Source organism: Eretmochelys imbricata, chromosome 16 (assembly GCF_965152235.1).
Source record: "Eretmochelys imbricata isolate rEreImb1 chromosome 16, rEreImb1.hap1, whole genome shotgun sequence".
Taxonomy (NCBI): Eukaryota; Metazoa; Chordata; order Testudines; family Cheloniidae; genus Eretmochelys; species Eretmochelys imbricata.
Genome location: NC_135587.1, coordinates 13,243,659 through 13,267,251, shown reverse-complemented (window position 1 = coordinate 13,267,251; position 23,593 = coordinate 13,243,659). Strand labels below are relative to the sequence as shown.

At 39.8% G+C, this 23,593-nt stretch overlaps 1 protein-coding gene across 7 annotated transcripts in view; it reads left to right on the top strand.

Moving 5' to 3' along the window:
- CDK5RAP2 (CDK5 regulatory subunit associated protein 2) overlaps positions 1–23,593 on the top strand; it is a 106,385-nt gene that overhangs the window by 61,015 nt on the left and 21,777 nt on the right. For 6 of the 7 annotated variants that reach the window (XM_077836195.1, XM_077836194.1, XM_077836192.1 and 3 more), the window contains 8 exons: positions 1,975–2,434; positions 5,420–5,675; positions 7,430–7,546; positions 11,371–11,974; positions 14,865–15,097; positions 17,695–17,743; positions 19,085–19,272; positions 20,476–20,601. In XM_077836195.1, coding sequence (XP_077692321.1) covers positions 1,975–2,434; positions 5,420–5,675; positions 7,430–7,546; positions 11,371–11,974; positions 14,865–15,097; positions 17,695–17,743; positions 19,085–19,272; positions 20,476–20,601 — 2,033 coding nt within the window. The remainder of the gene's footprint in view (positions 1–1,974; positions 2,435–5,419; positions 5,676–7,429; positions 7,547–11,370; positions 11,975–14,864; positions 15,098–17,694; positions 17,744–19,084; positions 19,273–20,475; positions 20,602–23,593) is intronic. The other variant, XM_077836191.1, reaches the window with a different exon arrangement.

The window sequence follows — 23,593 nt, the reverse complement described above, 5'->3', positions numbered from 1 at the left end:
TTTAAAAAACCCCTACCAAAAGCAAGAGTTTTAGAAGAGGGTAGTTTTAAATAGATTTTTTTTCAAATATATGTAAATTAACATTAAATAAGAGCAGATGGCCCTCCAATGGTTCTCTGGCTGCATTCACTCTCAGAGCTGAGGTGAACTTCATGAGTCACTCAGTCTGCCCTTGTCCAGTTCACTTCAAATAGAGACCCTCAAGTGAGTTACAGCTTTGAATTTATTCCACAGTCTTACAATGTTGTGTATAGAACTCTCCATGCTGTCCTTTTACTGTAGTTGGTTACACAGGAAAATCTACCGAGAAAAGACTGCTGGAAATAATTACCTGTTCCTCAGCATGCAGCCCCAAAAGAGCAGTAAAGATATAACGTTAATAATAATGTTCACTTCATCTAAAGATTTCAAAGCACTTTACCAATACAACTGATTGATAAAGGTTCACAGCATCCTTGTGAAGTAGGTAAGGATTATTATCCCCACTTTACAGATGGAGAAACTGTGGCACAAAGAGGTGAAAATGACTCATACACAGTGAGTAGCTGAGTTGGAACTAAGGTCATGTCTGCACTAGGAACACTTTATGGGACAAAGCACTCCTACTGCTGTTGGAACTATACTGGCAAAGCTGTGCTTTGTACAGGTATAGTAAAACCAGTCCCCACCGGTGAAAAACGCTATACAACAATGATTTCTTTCAGAGGTCATCAACTTTATTCCTTTAGCAAACCAGGAAATGTTTGTGGAGAGTGATGTGAACTACCTTCTTCATGCAAAGTTCTCAGTGGTCCCACCTCCAGGAGCTCAAAGTCCAAACTCTGATCCATCATGTGGCAAGGCATTAAACTGCCTATAGGCAGCTACACAAGCCCCAAATCTGTCTTCTGTATTTGAAATCAGTTTCACAGTTGTCTACTCAACCAGTCCTGTGTTTCTACATTACTATTCAAGCCAGCCAAGAAACATAAATGATTTTAGTCATCAAGAAAATACTGAGTGGCAGATGAGACAATATTCCTGTCTTAAAAGATGAATATATAATGTTGTTTTATTTCTTAACCTTACTTAAAAGTCTGGTAATGAGCAATTCTTTCACAATCATCTTTAGCACTCTTGTGTGTAATCTCTTCTGTGTCCTAGTATAAATTACCAGATTGACTATGATGAGCCTGTGCTGTTGGGTAACTTAATTCTCATTAATGATATTAGATACCAGAAAAAAAGACATAAAAAGCATAGTTAGCATCCTCCATTTCAAATGCCAGCTGTGTAAATGCAGTTGTTTTTAAATGCCTGTTTATATGTTTAGCGGCACAAACAGTTCTTGATTGGACACATGAAATCAGCTGTAGAATTTGAGGGTTGTTTATAATCTAATGTCCGTTGTGTAGCTTCTCTTTCATCTTAAAATCTAGCTTTCCAAACTGTGGCCCCTGGTCCACTGGTTATCTGTGGAACACTTGCTGATGGTCTGTGGAGGGCAAGGCTGTCACATTCTATTGGCTGCTCCTGCTTTTTTCCAGCTTCTGCATTTTATTAAAAGACAGCTGACTATATATGAAGGCCCAGATTTTTGAAAAGAACTCAGCACCCAGCAGCTCCCTTGTTTCCAATTGGCACATCATTAAGATGCCTATAAGGGAGGGTAAGATCCTGAAAATCTGGTCCTACATACTTTCCTGATTTTATTTCATGTAAGCAATTGCTGTGGTTTGTTATATGATCACAAATGGGAGGAAGGGATGTGATCTACATGATCATAAATGGGAGGGGGAAATGTCCACAAGATAATCTCTCTATGAAAAAGAGAAGCTCTTCCCTAAATCTACTGGAAAGTAAAATGGAATCTCCTAGGAGTCTACAGTATATCATGGCTCTACAAAAGTGTTCCTTAGGAGGTGTTCTTGTTTCCTTAAACAAAAAAGCAAAACACATGTTTTTTTTTTTTTTCCTCTCTCTCCCTGGATAAAGCAGACAAGAACAAGTGAAAATTGTAATTGCACTGTTAGATCATCTGAGCACAACTGAGCAAGAATGTTCAAGTGAAGATATAGAGAATAAGGATGAAAAAGATCTTAGGCAAATGGTTATTCAACTAAGAGCTGAGCTGAGACATTTCAAGCAGGTCAATACGTTCTTAAAGCAGCAAGTAGAATTGAAATCAACTTTTGATGGAAAAGAGAGGCTTTATCCAGATACAGCTCCACAGGTTAATAAGGTTATTGAATTGTTAAAAGTGGAATTGAAAGATACAGCTACACAAACAATGACTATGGAGGGTAACGTCATGAGACTCAAACATGAAGGCAAAAGAGGCGCCTTAGAAGAAAAAACAAAATACTCAAGATTAAATGCAGAACCTCAACAAGAAAATGCATATAAGAAGGATGAGCAGCATGAGAGACTTTCTGTTGCAAGTAGAACAAATAAAGTAAGTTTATTTGAGATTCCCTTTATAACAGTTCAGGGCAGACATAGAGATGAGAAAAGTGTATTTCATTTCTGAAGTTAATCTTGTTTTTCATGTAATTTTAAAAATAAGTAAAAGGGATTTGTGCCAAATATATTCAAGATAATTGTACTTACTGTACAGTGCCTTTCATCCTATACTTCAGTGTGCTTTAGAAATATTAATTAATTAAGCCTCAAATCTCCCAGGACTTGATACCAATAAATATTGTATCAATTTTACAGGTGAATAAATTATGGCATATGGGTCTTGATTTTTGACTGCCTTTTTACTTGGTATAGTTGTTCATGAGACTGTAAAGCAGGGATGGCCAACCTGAGCCTGAGAAGGAGCCAGAATTTACTAGTGTACATTGCCAAAGAGCCACAGTAATACGTCAGCAGCCCGTCCCATCGGCTCCCCACGTGCTCCCAGCACCTCCTATCCACTGGCCGTCCCGCCGATCAGCGCCTTTCCCTCCCTCCTGATCAGCTGTTTCGTGGCATGCAGGAGGCTCGGAGGGGGAGGGGGAGGAGCGAGGGCACGGCAGGCTCAGGCAGGAAAGGGTGGGGTGGGGGCAGGGCCTGGGGCAGAGCCAGGGGTTGAGCAGCGAACACCCCCCGGCACATTGGAAAGTTGGCGCCTGTAGCTCTAGCCCCGGAGTTGGTGCCTAGACAAAGAGCCGCGTGTTAACGTCTGACGAGCCGCATGGGGCTCCAGAGCCACAGGTTGGCCACCCCGATGTGTAAAGTGTTTGTGAAAGTATACCATTCTGACTTGGTACTGTTTTAAGTCTAAGCAGAGAATTAGGCCTGGAGAATTGAAGAGACTTGCCTAATACCTCACAACAAGCAGTCCTGAGTTCCAGTTACATTGCCTCTTATTCTTAGATAAGTACAGTCAAATTTTCAAAACTGGCCTCTAAAACGGCGAGTACTCTAATTTTCGAGTGCAGACTACGTTTGCATGTGTAAGTCGGGTGTTGGACACCGAACTGCCTGATCTGCACATGCATATAGCTTATGGCTACAAACATTGTATATATATTTGTGTGAAAAACTGTGTCTACAAAAATGTATGCATGTATAGTGGCATTAGCAACTTTGGGAGCTGTGTTGAGGCCACTTTGAAGATTTAGCCCCTGTGCAACAGACAAGAACAGCTTTTGGTATTGTGGGCTACTAATAGAGAGCTTGTAATCTCTTCTGAATAGGGAGTAGCCTGTGCGTTTGTATTGATTAAGAGGTTTCTGTGGGGTAACAGTATCAGCAGCTTGTTATTTTTGTCTGGATCAACCCTAACGTGGATCTGAAAGAAATTCAGGGTCATTAACACATTTTAATAAAAAAATGAGGAAGCTATCAGCATTGGATTTATTTTCCAATCTCCAAATGATATTGTGTTCATATGTACCAAAGGCATTGAGTATATCATTAGGAAAATGGAACTTTTTATTATTTTAAATTGTGTAAAGACTATAATTGCTAGGAAATGAATATGGAAAAATATTGCAGAATACGAAATAATAAAAGAAATTACAGCACTCATGATGCTGGTGGAGCAACTACATAACAAAAGGAGTAAATCAGATGTATTTGAAAATATTATTGATTTTTATTATTATTGCACACAATTCTGTAGCATTCATCAGCATAGTGTGAGAGTTCTCAATTCTGAGATCTCACTGTTTTGTTTCTCCAGTTGGGACAACTAGGACACATTTAGGGGAAAAACCAAACGGTGCCAGGATGAAAATGTGACAATAGATTATTATTTCTTATGAGACTTAAAAAAACATCCAATAACACTACCACACTAGTGTTGGGGTGAAGAGAAGAGGAAATGAAAAAAATACCTTCTGGACTTTGTAGAGCAGATGTGGGCAAACTTTTTGGCCTGAGGGCCACATCTGGGTATGGAAATTGTATGGTGGGCCATGAACGCTCACGAAATTTGGGTTGGGGTGCAGGAGGGGGAGAGGGCTCTGGCTGGGGGTCTGGGCTCGGGTTGGGCCAGAAATGAGGAGTTCAGGGTGCGGGAGGGGGCAGGGGGTTGGGGCACAGGAGGGGATCGGGGTGCAGGCTCCGGGTGGTGCTTACCTTAAGCAGCTCTTGGAAGTAGTGGCATGTGCCTCCTCCGGCTCCTATGTGGAGGTGCGGCCAGGCAGCTCTGCGTGCTGCCCCGTCCTCTGGCGCTGCCCCTGGAGTTCTCATTAGCTGCAATTCCCGGCCAATGGGAGCTGCGGGGGGTGGCGCTTGGGGTGAGGGCAGCGCACAGAGCCCCCTGGCTACCCCTAAACGGAGGAGCCAGCAGAGGGGGGACATGATGCTGCTTCCAGGAGCCTTGGCACACGCACACGGAGCAGTTTTTGACCCTGCTCCCCGGCTGGAGTGTGGGAGCGGAGTAAGCCCCAGACCCTTCTCCCCACTGGATTAAACAGGCTGGAGGACTGGATGTGGCCCCCGGCCCGCAGTTTGCCCACGTCTTTGTAGAGGGTTGAGAGGATTCTCTGTGAAAAGAAACAAAGAGTTAAGGGAAAGGCACAGAGATCCAAAAGGAACTAGTGGTTAGAGAAGACAAATGAGATGAGTATATATTCCTCAAAGGCGCACACAGCGTAGACTTAACAGATATACTTTTAGATTAAAGGCCTTTACCAGTAGACAGTTAATCTGCCGTCTTGGTTACATGCCCTAGAAGACACATGGCACGGGGCTTTGGATTCATAAACAGCACTTATCTTTAGAAAATTATAAGGGCCTGGGCCAGGTATCTCGTTTCCCTGTGACTGCTCAAATTCTTTGCAAGGATATCACTGTCTTGTTTCCAAAATTACATAATATAGCTCTTAATTGGTATGCACAAAGTTTTACTAGTATTTTTTTCCTGGTGATCTTGTTTATTTCCCCTTACCAACTATCTCATACCCATTACCAAACCCCATGTTTTATTGCATCTGTCTTTCAGAGTGATTTCATTTATCCATTCAAGAAATCCCGTATACCCATTCCATTAAAATCATCTAGATCATTAGGAAACATTCCTTTAACCTCCTGTACACAGAAGCCAGACATGCATCTGCAGCACCGGCTCATGGCACTTGATGAAGGTCTGAAGGAATGTAAAATACAAAACAGACAACTTCACAAAGAGTTATCTTTGAGCGGATCTGTAATTGAAAATCTGCAAGAGAAGCCCGAACAAGAAAGAGTATTGGTGAGAGGTAAATAAACATTTGCATTTAAAGAGCAGATAAAATAACACCTAGTACTGCTTGAAATATTTTCTTCTTTTCTTATAGAGGAAAGAAAAAATCACTTTTACATATATACAATACTGCTTTATCTTACAATTTGCTTGGGGACAAATATATATCCTAAAAATATTTAGTGTTTTGGTTTTTTTTAGTTAGATTTGCTTTGCAGCCAAAACATAATACAGCTTGGTATGCTATGAAAGTGCATGGTATATATGGCATAAAATACACAATACATGATAGTCTCAGCACATTTATATAAATATGGGTTACCTTAAATATTCATTTATAGGATTCCAAACCTAATGGAAAACATGGAGAGATGAAAGTGTAGATGTGCTGTACTTGTTCATATCGTATATGTGAATGTACCTGATTTTACCATTGATCTGTCAAGGTGTCAAGTGGCTTTTTCCAGTTTAGTGAGGTTAATTTAAATCTAACCATAAACAAAATACCTATATTTGCAAAATATTATAAATGATAAGACAGTTGACAATATATATTATATAAAGATGCAGTATGGTGAAAAAGTACATTTAGCTGTAAGATTAATAACTTGGGAGGGTGGAAAGGCATGGCTAGAGGGGAAGAGAGATGTTTTAAGGATGTGAAATGAGAGAGAGTCAGTTTTAAAGTATGGTGTGTTCTACAAGGCAACAGCTGTGGAGTGGAAGGCTCTCTCCCCAACAGTAATAATGTTGTGGAAAAGGACAGTGATGACCCAAGTGCTTAAGTGAAGTGTATTGGGGAGTAGAATTAGAACAAGGGACCCTATCCCACTCTTATTAATAATACTAATACTTTGCTCTTATCTAGTGTTTTTTATCAATAGATCTCAAATCACTTTACAAAGGAGGTAAGCATCATTATGCCCATTTTACACATGGGAAAACTGAGGCATAGAAAGGGAAATGACTTGCCCCAGGTCACCAGCAGGCCAGGAGCAGAACCCAGGTCTCCTGATTCCCAGTCCAGTGCTCTGTCAACTAAGCCACAGTAATACTATGTACACAGTGCTTCCCTTTATTATTTATTTGTTTTCATTAAAACTGACGGGAGTTTGGTCATTAACTTCAGTGGGAGCAGTATCTAGCCCCTGGTCTGTGAAGTAGGCAGGAGTAAAGTTCCATGGAGAATTTTAAGAATGAAAATAGCTTTATATTGGATTCTGAAATGAAATGGAAGGCTGCAGTCCTTTTGTCCCCTATACTCAATTATTTTTGCATGTATGCCAGTATGGGTAGCAGCATTCTGCACTTGCTGGAATCCCAAGACCTGGGGCTCTCAGAGGTTGTAGAGAATGAAGTTAGAATCATTGCTTAAATTGGTGAAATTATTTATCTTCATTGTAAATGTACACAAAAAACGAAAAATAAAACACTAAAAATCAATTGAGTATATAATAAGTGTACTGACTGCTTGCATGTGTTCATCATGTGATGCAGAATTTTGTGGTAAGATCTTCATCGGGGGTAGAAAGTGTTGGACATTCAAATTTATAGTAATTATCTTGATACTTAATTTATGTATTTGAAAAATATGTGCTTAGGCTACTTCACATGATCTGCATATTTGTGTGTTTATGCTTACTACTGCAGTTCTTTATATGACTTCACCATTCTGAATTGTTGCAGTATCAGTTGTTTTACTATCCTACTTCTTTATTTTTAAAGTCACTTAGCTAAGTTTTCTTTACTTTTTTCCTTCTATTTCTCTAGCTGAATCATTGGTCAGATTGGATTGCAAAGAGATCCAGGTGGATTCACAGGCTGTTGGATTTGATACTTGTGACAAGAATGAAAATAAGATGATCATGGATCAGAGACACAGTCAAGGTAGAGCATGAACACAAAGTGATAATGAGAAAGCAGCACTATGAAAGCTACTAATCTTAAAATATATTGTCTTATTGTTTTCTATAAATAATTATACATAACTGACTACTGTAGATAATTGCCCCTTTTTACCATTACTTGTTGGTTTTAAATATTATTTACTTAATTAGTATAGAATAATGGTCCCCAAGTTAGTATCTTAAGGGTTATGTTTTCAGAAGGGTCACACGGATTTATGAGCACAGTTTCCAATAAAAAATAATGAGTTGTGTGCCTAACTCCCGAACACTGTACTGCAAACCTCCTCAGTTCCTCTGATCCATTCGGTGAATTAAATATGTTCATTATTGTGCACTTGCCACACTGTTATGAAATGCAAGGAGGAAGCAATAGAATGATAGCATTCTGCTTATCTGAATTATTTGAAGGCATTTGGCTTAGTTGAAACCTAACTGAATCATTGAGTGAAAATGTAAATGGGGTTAATTCCATGTACCATGTGCTTCTCCATAATCCATTTGTCTTTTTGAGAGGGCTTGAATGACCTCTTTATCTAGTTGCATACAGCGTACTGAGTAGGAGACTAATTCTGGAACCCTTACTCACATTAACTTTACTCACAGGTGTAGTCTCCCTGAAGCCAGTCAGTAAGGGATTGCAGGATATACATTTATTACCTGTGTGTGGTACATTAAAGTGTGCTAGCAGTTTCTGCTTTAAAGAGCAACTAATGCCTTGTGAAAAACCATAACAAGCATTCTAATTAAAAACAATACTACTTCCAATTTTTCTACCCCCCCCCCCCTTATTCTTTAGTATGTAGGACATTTATGTGAAGGCAGGATTATTGATCTTAAGAATTCATCTGATTTTGCTCTTTGTTCCTCACCTGAATTCACAACCTTCTGGGAGATCTTAATCATTACAGCAACCAACTGCAAAGTCACAGAGGATTGTCTTTCTGGTGGAGAATAAGTAGGAGTAGCCAGTGAACTCTTAAGAAACATATCTTTTTCTTCTGCTTGGGATCTGCCCATGAATTCTGGTGCAATGAAGTTTTCTCAAGCGTATTGCTGTCTTGTGACTCAATAGCATTTAGAACGTTGAACAACATAAGTAAGCAGATGGAGCAATTGCAGAGCATCATCCTGCCCTTCAGTGCACATGGGATAGATAGCGCAGTGTAACCACCTAATTTCTTTCCCAACCTCGGATTCAGCTTGCAGAGTTATTTTTATTTGCTTGTGCTCATTCTTGGCTCAGGCATCCATATCCATTCCACTCCATTTTTTTTTTAGGAGTCCATTGAGACTTTGGATTGGCTTAAGGCTGAATCCTGTGAGATGCTGAGCATCTTCAACTCTCACTGAAGCCAGTGGTGGTTGACGGTGTTAAACACATTGCAGGATTAACAAATTAGAATGAAAGATCTTTTTTAAATGTATCCATTGGTGAATGTTGGGATTTTACAGTGCTGTTCCTCCTGTCAGTATTGCCTATTTCCAGTCCCTGTGAAGGAGGCTGTTGAACCTCCTTGTTCTCACCTCAAGACAGTAGACAAACTCTGATAGGCAGTACAGATGGTTGACAGGCTTCCTCACACTAAATGGAATTACTATAGGGTCTTCACACTACGTTGTCTGTAGTTGGCTTCTACAGCCAAAGGGCCAGATACACACTATCTAAGGAACACAGAACTGATCTGTCACTAGTCCTTCAGAATCCTTCATTATTTTATCAGCAATTTCCAGGCTTTGGTTTTTCTTCATTTCCATCTGACAGTTTGCCACTGAAATCATAGGATTTATGTTTGGGTGCCCTGCTTCTAGAACAATTTGGCTTTACCAGTATGCTATGCTTGTCCAGACTATACATGTAAGGGGCCCTGGTCTTGCTTCAAGATACTCCAGAAAGAGGGAGGTAAACAATCTCAAATATTGGTGATCTTTTGCAGAGCTAGCCTGATAGTAGAACTCTGTTTCCTGGTAACAGGAAAACTCCAGTTCCCTGGCTACTTATATGTACTTCCCCTCCCCCAATAAACGTAGAATAGAATAATAGAATATCAGGGTTGGAAGGGACCTCAGGAGATCATCTAGTCCAACCCCCTGCTCAAAAGCAGGACCCATCCCCAATTAAATCATCCCAGCCAGGGCTTTGTCAAGCCTGACCTTAAAAACTTCTAAGGAAGGAGATTCCACCACCTCCCTAGGCAACGCATTCCAGTGTTTTACCACCCTCCTAGTGAAAAAGTTTTTCCTAATATCCAACCTAAACCTCCCCTACTGCAACTTGAGACCATTACTCCTTGTCCTGTCCTCTTCCACCACTGAGAATAGTCTGAAACCACCTCTCAGGTAGTTGAAAGCAGCTATCAAATCCCCCCTCATTCTTCTCTTCCGCAGACTAAACAATCCCAGTTCCCTCAGCCTCCTCATAACTCATGTGTTCCAGACCCCTAATCATTTTTGTTGCCTTTCGCTGGACTCTCTCCAATTTATCCACATCCTTCTTGTACTTGGACACAGTACTCCAGATGAGGCCTCACCAGTGTCGAATAGAGGGGGACGATCACGTCCCTCGATCTGCTCGCTATGCCCCTACTTATACATCCCAAAATGCCATTGGTCTTCTTGGCAACAAGGGCACACTGCTGACTCATACCCAGCTTCTCGTCCACTGTCACCCCTAGGTCCTTTTCTGCAGAATTGCTGCCTAGCCATTCGGTCCCTAGTCTGTAGCTGTGCATTGGGTTCTTCCGTCCTAAGTGCAAGACCCTGCACTTACCCTTATTGAACCTCATCAGATTTCTTTTGGCCCAATCCTCCAATTTGTCTAGGTCCCTCTGTATCCTATCCCTGCCCTCCAGTGTATCTACCACTCCTCCCAGTTTAGTATCATCCGCAAATTTGCTGAGAGTGCAATCCACACCATCCTCCAGATCATTTATGAAGATATTGAACAAAACTGGCCCCAGGACCGACCCCTGGGGCACTCCACTTGACACCAGCTGCCAACTAGACATGGAGCCATTGATCACTACCTGTTGAGCCCGACAATCTAGTCAGCTTTCTACCCACCTTATAGTGCATTCATCCAGCCCATACTTCTTTAACTTGCTGACAAGTTAAAGAAGTATATATGATGTATAGAAGTATACAGTTTTTACTGGCATGAATCTCTGGTGATGGCATTACTCATGAGTGGGTTAGCCAAATGTGAATTGTTTAGGGCATCCCAAATGAGTATCAATAAAACCTTTAACACTACATGGTTGTATGGATTTTATTTAGGCCACATTTTAAAAAGAACTTATTAGAACTTCTTTTTCCAACTTACTATTTTTATTAGCAATCTTTTAAAATCCTCGGACTTTAAATTCCACTTGGCTGCATATGGATATTGGAGCTGGAGAGAAAATAAAATGAATTTTTTAGAAGATTTTTTAAAAAAGTATTTTGGTCGGCTTGTAAATCAGTGTTATAATGCCTTGTGTTTAGGGACCCACCTTGGTGGGTTGAAAGATATTGGACTTAGCAATAGTCACTTGTCTAGAACGGAATATAACGAGTGTAATTTTAAATCCCTACTTGGGGAGAAAGCTGGTTTTATGTATTGGAAATTGGTATTTGGAAGCTGATGGGAGCTTTGAATGTTAGAAGTGTAAGATGGATTAGTGGGTGCAGATAATGAGGTCAAAGATACAAACTAAATGCAGTTTATTTTATTCCCTTGTTGTGGAAGTGAAGAGATTTGTTCAAGTGCCGTTATGAGCTGAATGTCAAATAAATATTAATGCTCACATACAATCCTTTTATTTTCAGAAACAGAAACTCCTCATAACATTAGCAACGTGAATATTCTACATTCATTGAAAGAGCTAAATAAAGAATTTTATTCCATGGATAACCAGGACATTGACTCAGCTACAACATATTCAGGTTCCAAGAGTCTGCTTTCTCTCAAACTGAGTATAGCAAGTACAGATGCATTTGATGACTATGAAGTCATAGACGACTTAGAAGAATTGAGACAAAGAATTAAGGATATGAAGTCTGAGCTTGAAAAGTACAAAATGTTCATATTTCATTTGCAACCTACTAACCCTTTTTTGTCCAGTGATATTTTTAATATAGTTTTGAATGATGCTGAATTGCCCATGGAAAGACATGTCATACAAATGCAAGATACTGATAGACAAGAGACCAAAACATTTTCTACGGTACATCAGCAAGTGGATTATGAAATCCACATTGAAAACCTGAATTCACAGTCTACAGAAACACCTGATGAACAAACATCACAAAATCTTAAGCAGCTATTATTAGAAAATGAGGCTGAACTTGAAAGAGAGCAAATTGCAAATATGCATCTTCTCGATGAAGTATATCGTCTGCAAAACAAACTTAGAGAAACATCACCATCCAAGTGAGTAATGCTAACACATTTTCAGCCCCATGAGTAAGTGCAAGCACCACTACTGTAAGAGGTCATTCCAGAGATATTCATATTTACATACCTCCACAGTGCAGTGGTGAAGGCTAAAATTCGTTAACATTAATGTAAAGTGACAAAGATTTGTACTTAGAAATTGCCTTATAAGTAAAAAAAAAAAATATTTCTACTATTTAAGAACTGCTTCTAATACATCCATATCATCCTCCCATGATGGTTTTTATGCCACATGCCCTTCTCTCTCCACAGGCATATAAATCCTCCCTGCAGGATGCTGTCTCCTGTGTGATTTCTTGAGTGAGGTTCTCCCTCTTGCAGGTTTCTCTGTGGGAGGGGATGACTTAAGTCAGATTGGCAGAGACCCTGGGTGTTTTTCATCTTCCTCTGCAACATGGGGCACTAGTTGCTTGCTGGTTTAAACTAGAGTAAATGGTGGATTCTCTGTAACTTGAAGTCTTTAAATCATGCGTGCAGCTCTGGTCAGCCCATCTCAAAAAAGATACACTGGAATTGGAAAAGGTTCAGAAAAGGGCAACAAAAATGATTAGGGGTATGGAACAGCTTCCATATGAGGAGTGATTAATAAGACTGGGACTTTTCAGCTTGGAAAAGAGACAACTCATGGAGGATATTATTGAGGTCTGTAAAATCATGACTGGTGTGGAAAAAGTAAATAAGGATGTGTTATTTACTCCTTCTCATAACACAAGAACTAGGGGTCACCAAATGAAATTAATAGGCAGCAGGTTTAAAACAAACAAAATGAAGTATTTTTTCACGCAATGCAGAGTCAACCTGTGGAACTCTTTTGCCAGAGGATGTTGTGAAGGCCAAGACTATAACAGCATTCAAAAAAGAACTAGATAAATTCATGGAGAGTAGGTCCATCAATAGCTATTAGCCATGATGGGCAGGGATGGTTCCTAGCCTCTGTTTGCCAGACGCTGGGAATGGGTGACAGGGGATGGATCACTTGATGTTTACCTGTTCTGTTCATTCCCTTTGGGGCACCTGGCATTGGCCACTGTCAGAAGACAGGATAGTGGGCTAGGTGGACCTTTGGTCTGACCCAGTATGGCCATTCTTATTTTCATATGTTCTTCATATGCTCTTATGATTTGAGGACTTCAGTAACTCAGCCAGAGGTTATGGGTCTATTAGAGGAGGGTGTGTGTGAAATTCTGTGGCCTGCAGTGTGCAGGAGGTCAGACTAGATGATCATGATGGTCCCTTCTGACCTTAAAGTCTATGAGTATAAGCCACAATCAATGCTCCTGGAATTTTGCAGCACTCACGTTCTAATTTGTGTGGCAAGAGTAAGGACATTCTACATCAGATCTGAAATAGTCTGAAACAAGTCTATGGGCAGTTGGCTGCCAAATTCCTGGGAACCTTCTTAGCTGTGTGTCTACATTTATGTATGCAATAGTAATGCTAGCACTTACAATGACAATATGTTGCACTTATATCAGTAGTGCCTTCCATTCAAGTATCTGAAAGCACTATACATTGAAATTAATGAATGAAGCCTTACAGCAGAAATTCTTAAACCAGTGGATCCTCCTTTTAAGGCTTGGAAGTATCATCATTTTACATATGTAGAAACTGAGGCAAGGGAAGTTAAGTAGTTTATCCACAAATCAGACTGACACTCTCCATCCTAGAATCTGGATCTCCTTATACCCAATCCTGTGGTTTAGCAACAAGACACTCTTCCCCCTAGGGAATACCTGATGGCAGCAGGTGGAACACAGAAATATCTTCAACCCTTTAGGTTTCTCCATAATTCATGATTGATGATGCTTGCAAGCCCTTGATGTGGCACTTTAATGTTAGCTTAGAAAAATACCCACCTGCTCCATAAAATATATGAACTTGCATGCCTAGAAAATACACTTCACACATATGAATCTAACTATGTAATCTAAGGGATGGCATGGGCTGCATAAAGTTTTTATTGCCATGGATTTGGTATGACTGCATGACTCACAAGTGGGAGTGCCACACAGGAGTTACACATCTCTCCCTAAACAAGTAGAAATAAAATGTTATAGCAACCCACACTGTCATAGTTTTTGTTTATGCCCCATATTTTGTTCATGTTTTTTTCCTTTTTCAGTCCCTTCCTCCCCCAAGGTGCATGCTTCTGTAGAAAGAAGCATATCAATGACAGGGACAATTGCAATATAAAGTGGACATCTATATCCACAAGTGCAGTATCAAATCAGTTATTCTGAGCTGAAATTTATATCCTGCCTATTGACGTACAAGAATTTAGGCAGTAAGTTGGTTGTCATGATCACATCTGTAGTAATAAACATAGGAGATAGTAACCTAGAATTTGTCATACTGGATGAAACCATTAGTCCACAAAGTCCAGAATCCTGCCTCTGGCAGTCGACAGTACTTAATGTTTCAGAAGAAGGTGGACCCCAACTGATTCCCTTGGCCCGTCACAGACAACCATTGTAGAAATGTATATTTTTAGCCTCTTTACTCATTCTTTCCCATTTATTTCATTGTAACTCCTTCAGGTGCCATCTGACTCGCTTGTTTGTCAGATTCTAAGAATCAGGTTAATACTGGGTATTTTGGTGGCCTACAAGCCAATTCATCATTTCAATTCCTGCCTATCTTCTAAATTAAGCAGTTACATAATGCATAATAACCTGCAAGTTGTCTGCATGAATAGTTGTCTGCCTAGTAGTAAGGGCAAGACATCTTTGTCACTGTTGCTATAGGGCATTTTTAGAGAAATTGGATTTACATGATATTCTGTTCTAGAATTGTAATTCATTTTAGTTTTTTTTAAATGGTAGTTATGGTCAAAAAATTCTTTTAAAAGATAACTTCATTTTCACAGATATGATTCATTAGTTCATTCCCAAGCTCGAGAGCTCTCCTTTCAACGCCAGCAAATTAAAGAGATCCACAGCATCTGTGTTACCTATCATCAACATCTAACCAGCCTTATTAAAGCTTTTGAGGAGCTGCTTCAAGCCAGTGATGTTGATTATTATGTTGCTGAGGGTTTCCGTGAACAGCTGAATCAAAGCGTGCAACTTTTTGAAAAGCTGGAAAAGAAGTTTCTATATGGTATGTAGTTATATTTCCCAGCCTGTTGTCTGTCTATGGTACATAAATATTTTATTGAAATCTGAAGAATTTTTATTGTTGCCTTGCATATCTACTTCTGTGTGTTTTTCTTATGTTTGTCGTCATGTCACTCACAGTGGGACCTTCCCGCTACAGTTCTTTCAGTCAGAATGGCACGCAGACAGCTGCTGTCCCTGCCACTGCATGGCAGATTTAATTCTAGTGCTCATGCAGTGGTTGATTTTTAACTTTGTAATTGTCATTGCAATTGGATCCTTCCATCTCAAGTTGTTCCTGTGTCACAAGACAAACACACCAAGCAACCAAAACTACTTGGACTAAAGCCACATGGTACTGCAAAACCAATGACCGTTTCAACAACAAATGGACTCCAGGATCTTTTAATATAGGACCCAGTCCAGCTTCCATTGAGGTTAATGCAAGTAAAAGTCAATGCAATACTTTTGACTTATAGGCCTTTTGAATCATGCCTATGTGTCTGATCAGCTCCCATTGAAGTATTCATAGGAGTCTTTCCATTGACTTCAGTGGGAGTTGGATTGGGCCCATAGAAAGTTCAGAGGTTTTAGAATATAATTGAAAAATGTGCCTTTTTTGTTTAAGGCTATACATACATTAAATCATAAACACAGACTGTCATTTATAAATGTGGAAAATGCATTACATAAGGTAGAGCTTTTCCATTGCAATACAGGAATTGCCATACCTCTGGGCCATCTAGTCTCTGACTGTGGCCAGTACAGATGCTTTGAGAAGGTGCAAGAAATCCTTTAGTGGACTACTGTGGAATGACCTGACAGTAGAGGAAGTCCCTCCCTAACCGTCATCAGTTAGAAGGTTGGATTATACTATGAAGAATGAGCATTTATACACCTTCTGAAAAATGTCTGTCTTTTGCGGGGAGATATTTCTTGGGTGCTCTGAGATCTCTCTCAGTCTAGTCTCAGTCTCCATGCACCCAGGCTGCAGTAAGGCATTAGGCTGCAGAGCAGGTGCCTGGAACATCCAAGCAGTAGAGCTCTCAGAAGCTGTCAGTCATTTGTGTATTGTTCCTTATGTTTGTAGGCTATTTTAATCATGAAGGTGTGTTGAGATCCAGAATCTTATTGTAGAAGGGTCCCTGGGGACATAAGCATAGCAACAGCATGCTGAAGAAAAGACAGATTTACACCTTAAATCATAGCTATTTAAAATGCAATACTGTTCCCTAAAATAGTCATTGGAATTGATATTTGTCACCCAAAGGAACAGTGTGCCATAGCCATTATCATAATCTTCATTCTTTGTTACTGAGGAAGTTTGAGTGACAAAGTGATGGCAAAGAGAAAAAGCAATACTAAGAGAGCAAAGTCCACCAAGAAAGCTCTTTCTCCTAGCTCCTCAAGGAAGGCCATTCCCAGTATATCTCAGTCAACTGACAGCATTTTTGCAGGTGTCAGCTGCAAAGTTATCTTCAAGCAAACACTTGAGGTAGTCTTTTAAAATGGGGACACTGACCCCAACATCTTTATGTAATTGCCCGTAGAAGACTTTCTTCTGAAACATTCAGCAGGCAATCAAACAATGGTCCCTGTCTTGTCCTTCTTTAAAAATAGCTTCAGCATGTTGTAGCTTTGATGACTCATACTAAAGAGGCCGTATACGTGAAAAAGATGCTGTAACTAGCGTGTCATACCAATATAACAAAAGATTGAGTGTATTCAGTCATTTCAGTGGATATTTGCATTACAAATCAGGAGATTTTGTACTGCATAAGCATTAAAATGTTTTAAACCCCTGCCCCAACCAGCAGATGGTATCCTATATACTATGAAAAGTCACTGACAACTGAGACAGTTCAATACATCTAACACAATGGTATTGTACTGAACCACACATTAAAATAAAATGTCTATACCAGGGGTTCTCAAACTTCATTGCACCGTGACCCCCTTCTGACAACAAAAATTACTACACGACCCCAGGAGGGGGGACCGAAGCCTAAGTCCGCCTGATTCCCACTGCCCCGGGTGGGGGAGCCAAAGCCAAAGTCTGAGCCTCACTGCCCTGGGTGGGGAAGGGGTTAAAGCCAAAGCCCAAAGGCGTCAGCCTCGTCCCTCAGGCTTCGGCTTCAGCCTGGGGCAGTGGGGCTCGGGCTTCAACCCCAAGCCCCAGCAAGTCTAAGCCAGCCCTGGCAACCCCATTAAAATGGGGTCCTGGCCCACAGTTTGAGAACCGCTGGTCTATAGGATTATAAAGAACATTCGGCTTACTAAGAATTGACTGTAAAGCAGTAGCATAAATAGCCTTCTGCCTGTGCATTTCAATCCTGACCTTCACTACAGACCTCTGAAATTCAAGTTCTGCGCCTTTCTTGACCCAGGACTGCCAGTTGTGCTTAATAACATGGAGACTTAGCACTGTGAACAAGTGTGTGTTTCTTACCTAGGCTGGTATCTATTTGTGCTTTCCAAGTCACTGTTCAATTAGCACTTAAGTTATTCAAATACGTTAATGCAGAGAAAAAGATTAGATAACTAGTATTATTTTGAGTACACTTTTTTCTTCCTTCTAAAAAACATATTTTTATTGTGCAGGAGAATCATTGGATGCAGAAGTTGCCAAACTTTATGAATTAGCACAAAGGTAAGAGTATCATTGAAGACTGGCATTAAACTTGTTGTGTATTTAAACGATAAAAAGCCTACATGTTTTATAGCCCAACTTCAACTCTATTGCTCTTTGAGATGGCTGTTGCTTATACATCTTGTGTTCCATTAATATCCATTTTGTTAATAAAATATTCATAGAAAACAAGCCGTCTCTCCTTGCTTTTCAGCAAAGGTTTAACAGCAGAGCCACTAAAGTGAGGTGTCAGGTTACTAAGACTCTGTTACTTTTACTAGTATAAATAAAATTAGAATAACATACTAGGACATATTAGCATAAGTATTTAGGCTGAATGCTCAGCACAACTGAGAGAAGAGGGTTGGCAAAGGTGTCTTTAAGTTATCTTTCTGCTTCCCCTCACCCTGGGACTGAACTGTAGGGACTAGCTAAGGAACTTGTTGCCTTGGGACGTTGTGAGGGCTAAAAGTATAAATGTGTTTAAAAGAGAATTAGATAAGTTCATGAAGGATAGGCCCATCAGTGGCTATTAGGCAAGATGGTGAGGGACGCAACCCCGTGCAGCATGGGCCACAGGGGGCGTGCTGGCCACCGCTTCCCGCAGCTTCCATTGGTTGGGAACTGCGAACTGCGGCCACTGGGAGCTGCGGGGGGCCGTGCCTGTGGACGGTCAATGTAAGCAAAATCTCTTGCTGCCCGCCGGCAGATTACCCTGACGGGCCACGTGCCGAAGGTTGCTGACCCTTGCCCTAAAGCTGGGAGTGGACGACTGGGGATGGATCATTCAATTAATTGCCCAGTTCTATTCATTTTCTCTGAAGCTTCTGGTGCCTGCCACTGTCAGAATGCAGGATACTGGGCTAGATGGATCATTGGTCTGACTCACCATGGCCGTTCTTAAGTTCTTATTACCAAAATGCATTGCTCTTCGACTTCATTCTCAAAACATCCTTACACTAGAGGTGCGGAGAGCAGGTGCTGTGACGTTACCTAAATTGGTTTTATGTCAGCCCAGGATTATTTTGTGCTGGAGCAATCCTCAACTGCCTTAAGTTAGCTGCAAGTCCCCTTGCCACTAAAGGCACTTAAAATAGATCAGTTGTGGAAAATGAACTTTAAGGGTGAGATCCTGGCTCCACTGAAGTCCATTGGGGACAAAACTCCCATTGACTTCAGTAGGGCCTGGATTTCACCCTAGATTCTTATCTCTGATATGTGGAGGTATATCACTATGTATCTTTAAAAATCTGCTACTATACATGTATCCTGTGAATTTGACACCAATCTCTCTCTATTCATTGTGCTTCTAAAGCAATAATTATCATTGTACATTTAAAAATATTTTGCTTGACACACAAGGGATAATGAGAAGACCACCACAATGTACCAGCAACTTAAGGATGAGTCACCTATACCATCTGCTTTTCATATCTTGTCTGACTTTGAAATGTCAGAAAAGTCATCTATTGGATCACCTGAACATCAACAAGACCTAGTGGAGGAAGAACATGACAAACTGGCACTTGTGCCAAACAAGTTTCCCCCAGGTAATTTTTTCCCTACTGAAGATTTACTATATATTGGGGAAAATTAAATAAATAAATAAATTCATAAGGGAACTAATTAAGAAATAATGTGGAATGTATATCTGTTTCATCTTTCCAGTATCTTGCATAATCATTGTAATTTCAGTAATCATGCGTACCAAGATGACAATCATGCGTACCAAGAAGCTATCTTCTCTTTGAAATGAAGTTAGCTATGATATTTCGTGCCTTTGTTGTTTTGAACTGTCATCTTGTACAGTACTCTAGATGGTCCTTAAATAGACAAGTCATGAGGGAAAACAGACATTGTCAAGAGATTATTAAATTAAAAAAAAAAAAAAAGACAGATTTTCTAATTTTATAAAACCCAGTCTTGTGTTTCCTTGAGAATTGTAAGTGCTGCATAATTAATAAGTGGTGTCATGTTCGACCTGGATAATTTCAGTAAGTGCAACCGATTGTTAAAGTAGTTTGCTGTAGACAGAGATGGAAGTTTAACTGCTGAAATAGAGTGCGGTGTTCAGGAAACTTTTTTCAAAATAAACCAGCAGTAGATGACATGGATAAACTGACAAACAAGATAGTCACAATTAGAACAATACGTTCCTGATTATTGCTGAAACATACAGCAAAGGAAGAGGAATTGTCGAATGGCAAAGCAAAAAGGAAAAGGTACTGTACTGAAACTAGATAGAATAGACTTATTTGTTAAGGCATGGAGTCTATAAAACATAGTGTATGTCAATGACTTATTTTATACGTGAGTTACTCTAGTGATCATCCTGTTATGGGAAATCATATACAATTAGTATACTAAGTCTAGAAATGAAGTTGTATTGTAAACTTAAGATTCATTACCAAATAAATAGAACAGTTTAACTAGAAAATTGTGTAATCACACACTATTTTTAAATAGACGTTTAGAAAAGATTAAAACTAGCACCTATGATTATTTGAGAACATAGAATAAGGAGTTCATGAAAGGAATGTTGAAATCTAAATCACAAAATACAGTATTCAGTAAGACCATGTAAGTTATCGAAAAGGCCCATTGTGAATACCATTCATTTAGCCTTTCTCACTGATTTTTGTAAAAGATTTTCTAGCTCTTTTACCACATCACACACACTGCTCTATGTACTGTACCCATTGTAAAATAATATCATTTAATCAAAATGAAAAGAGAACTCTTGATTTATTTAGAGTTATTAATGGAGCATCTTCAAGAAATTCGATCTCTGAGACAACGTTTAGAAGACTCCATTAAAACTAATGAGAGATTGAGGCTGCAGCTTGAACGACAAGTAACAGATATAGAACTAAATCAAGGTAAGACCTTATTTTATCATGAGTGAAATACACTTTTGCTTAAAGCCCGAGTGATTGAACTCTGCTGGAGGAGTGTGGGTGGATTGAGGGGTAAAACCCAAAGCGAGGGTACAATATGCGTGCCATGCAACCACCCCATTGGCACTACTCCACAGTGAACTAGATTAGCAGCTGCAGCCCCACCACACTGCTTGTTTATTTCCATAAATATGGATCCCATGACCCTTGTCTTTGACTTCCTCCATTGCATGAGGTATCCAATCCAGAGATCCCTTCTATAGTGTACAAGCATCCCGTATGGCTGTTCCACCCACAGCTTCACACACTCTCCCAAAACAGGGTTTAAATGCTGTGGAAGGCTTTGTGCTAGCTCTCTAGACCTTGGGTGAATTTCATCCTGGGAGCTGAAAAGCGCTTTTAGACAGCGCTGTTGTCAGGTAAAAACGTAGATTTTCTGGATTTGTCTTCTGTTTTTTATGGTTGACGTGAATAAAACCAGACTTCTTTGTGTTTCGCATGCCTTCTCCTTATAGTCTTCTGGAGTTACCTGCTCTGAGTCTTCACTGCATCCAAACACAGACAGGGGCAGAGGCAGGGAGCTAGTTGCAGCTACCTAATTTTAGGGCTCGCCAGTTCTGGTGTAAATTAGAGCAAGAGGAGTCCTGTTCAAATGCTGGTTGCCGCCACTGATGGCGTAAGGGTCTCTTACTCTCCCTGAGGTTTGAGTATCGTAGAGCTCATCTTTCTCCCTCTCCTCCCTTTTATACTAGGGGTGCTGGGAGTGGTTAGCGTAGGGTATGGCTGCACAACCACTACTAGTTCTCTGTCCGTGGAGAGTCCCCTACATGATGGGGACGTTCTCCACAGAAGTCTCTGGATGTTTTAAGGCCACTGTGTGCTGCATAGCAGCACAGTCAGGCCTTTATGGAATGGAGAACGTGGTCCACTGTCTGCAGCTTGTTGTTAGAATTGCTTGCAATGAGAAGGTCTTTCCTAACAAAACAGTATTATGACTTTAACTGAGGAATACGCAGCAGAAACGGATGGACTTTTTAAAAAGTCAGTTTTTATTCAGATCTCTCTAATGTTAGTGTATGAAAATATGTAAGTCAACAGATGCTGAGAGTGCTCAGCATCTTTGCAAACCATACTGTTCATTTTTAAAGTTTTTTCACAAGGAATCAGCCAGTCTTTAACCAAGCAGGCTTTTATAGTAAGGCATATTTTTCTACACATAGCTTTGTTCTGATTCTCCTTCCCCACACTTTCCCCCTAGAGCAATGTATTAATCTGCAATATTACTTATATCAGAAGCAGGCAACAAGTACATGCATGCTTTCCTCGTACTCAGTTTCACGAATACTAGTATTAGATTAATTACATTTACATCATCCCCATAATCCATTTCTGTTGTTATTTAAATGGATACTACCTACAAATGGCAGTTTGCTTTCAAGAATAATTTACACTGATGGAAAGGTGTATAAAAGGCACCCATTTCATTCATGAAGTATTTATGCTGCTGGAAAGCCATACTGTTCTCATGAAATAACCACACTGAAACAGTTCCAACTGTTTTACAGCTTCATAAAGATGCTGGAAAGGGCATCCATTCATTCAGTGAAAGTATATTTTCTTTATAAACTGTCTGTCTTATGCCTTCCATCTGTCTCCTTACTACTTTAGTAGATTTACCAATGCATAGAGGGAAAATTTGGAGAGGAATGGGAAAAGTAGTAGCTATTTATTACAACAAGCCCCTCTTTTCTACATTATTCTCTCAGCATTTCCTATTGCTTTAAAGATGTGTTTTGGGTATAGAGATGTGTGTTCTGTCTTCAGATAATAATGATTGCCACGTTGCTCAAGATTTTTACACTGTTTTGTGTGTTAATTTTGAATTTGGCTATTAAAATAAACTCGTGGCTGAACATGAACTAGTTTTAGGCCTTGGGGAGATGTATTTTTTAAAACAGATGGTTTAAAACATGTTTTTATTTAATATCTTTATTTTGTTTTCCTTAAAAAACAAACAAGATAAAACATATACTTAAATGATAGGCAACCTGTTAAATTCATTTTATATCGAGTTGTTTATTCACTAGACTCTAATACCAAAGAATTACTTTAGTCTGTCTAATAAACATTTTATATTTGTACATACGTATGCCATGTTTTGCCATGTTGCCATTTTATTTGTAATATTTACTTTGTCTTAAGTACTCGGAAGCCTCTGGGTTTGTAGCACCTTATGAATCATGGAGGTGGTGGAAAGACTCCATAGTCAACCAGAGTTGAGCTGAAATTTTCACTAAAATCAGGACTAAAATATTTCCATCATTTCAAATGCTAGACTTTAAAAACATTTAACGGTTAATTCTGAATTTTCTAGGTTTCTAATGCTTGTTTCGGCATTTTTAAATATAGTAAAAACAGTAAGGCTTTTTATCCTCATGTTACTGATATGTACACTCATGCTTCAATTGCAACTTCAGAGTACTTTTTGTCTGTGGGGGGGGGAATGTTTATTTATCTTTGCTGCTATTTTCTATGGTGCCCATCTCTCAGTCAGTCTTCCCTTGGAAACCTATAAGGTCCACAAACCTTTTTGTGTTCACTGTTGCGATACATGACTTAACCAAAACTCCTCAGCATAACTGCAGTCACAGGCCCTGATCTTACACTCACATCTACTAGCTGGACCCAGACACCTGACCTGTGCAGAGCCCCACTGAAGTTAGAGGGGCTCTGCACAGGTGCAGAATTCTGTGCTAGTGGGTCTAATTGCAGGATCGTGGCCTTATTACTATTGGGGCTACATTTCCCCTTTATTGGGTAAGAGACCTAATAGAGTCTAGAGCCTTTCACTGTAACTTGTCAATTAACATGAGAGCTGGGTGACATGCAATAAATTAAATTGAGATCAAGATGAGATCATCAAGTTCAGACACTTCAAGTTGAATTGCTTTGTTAAAATCTGAAAGGCAAAAAT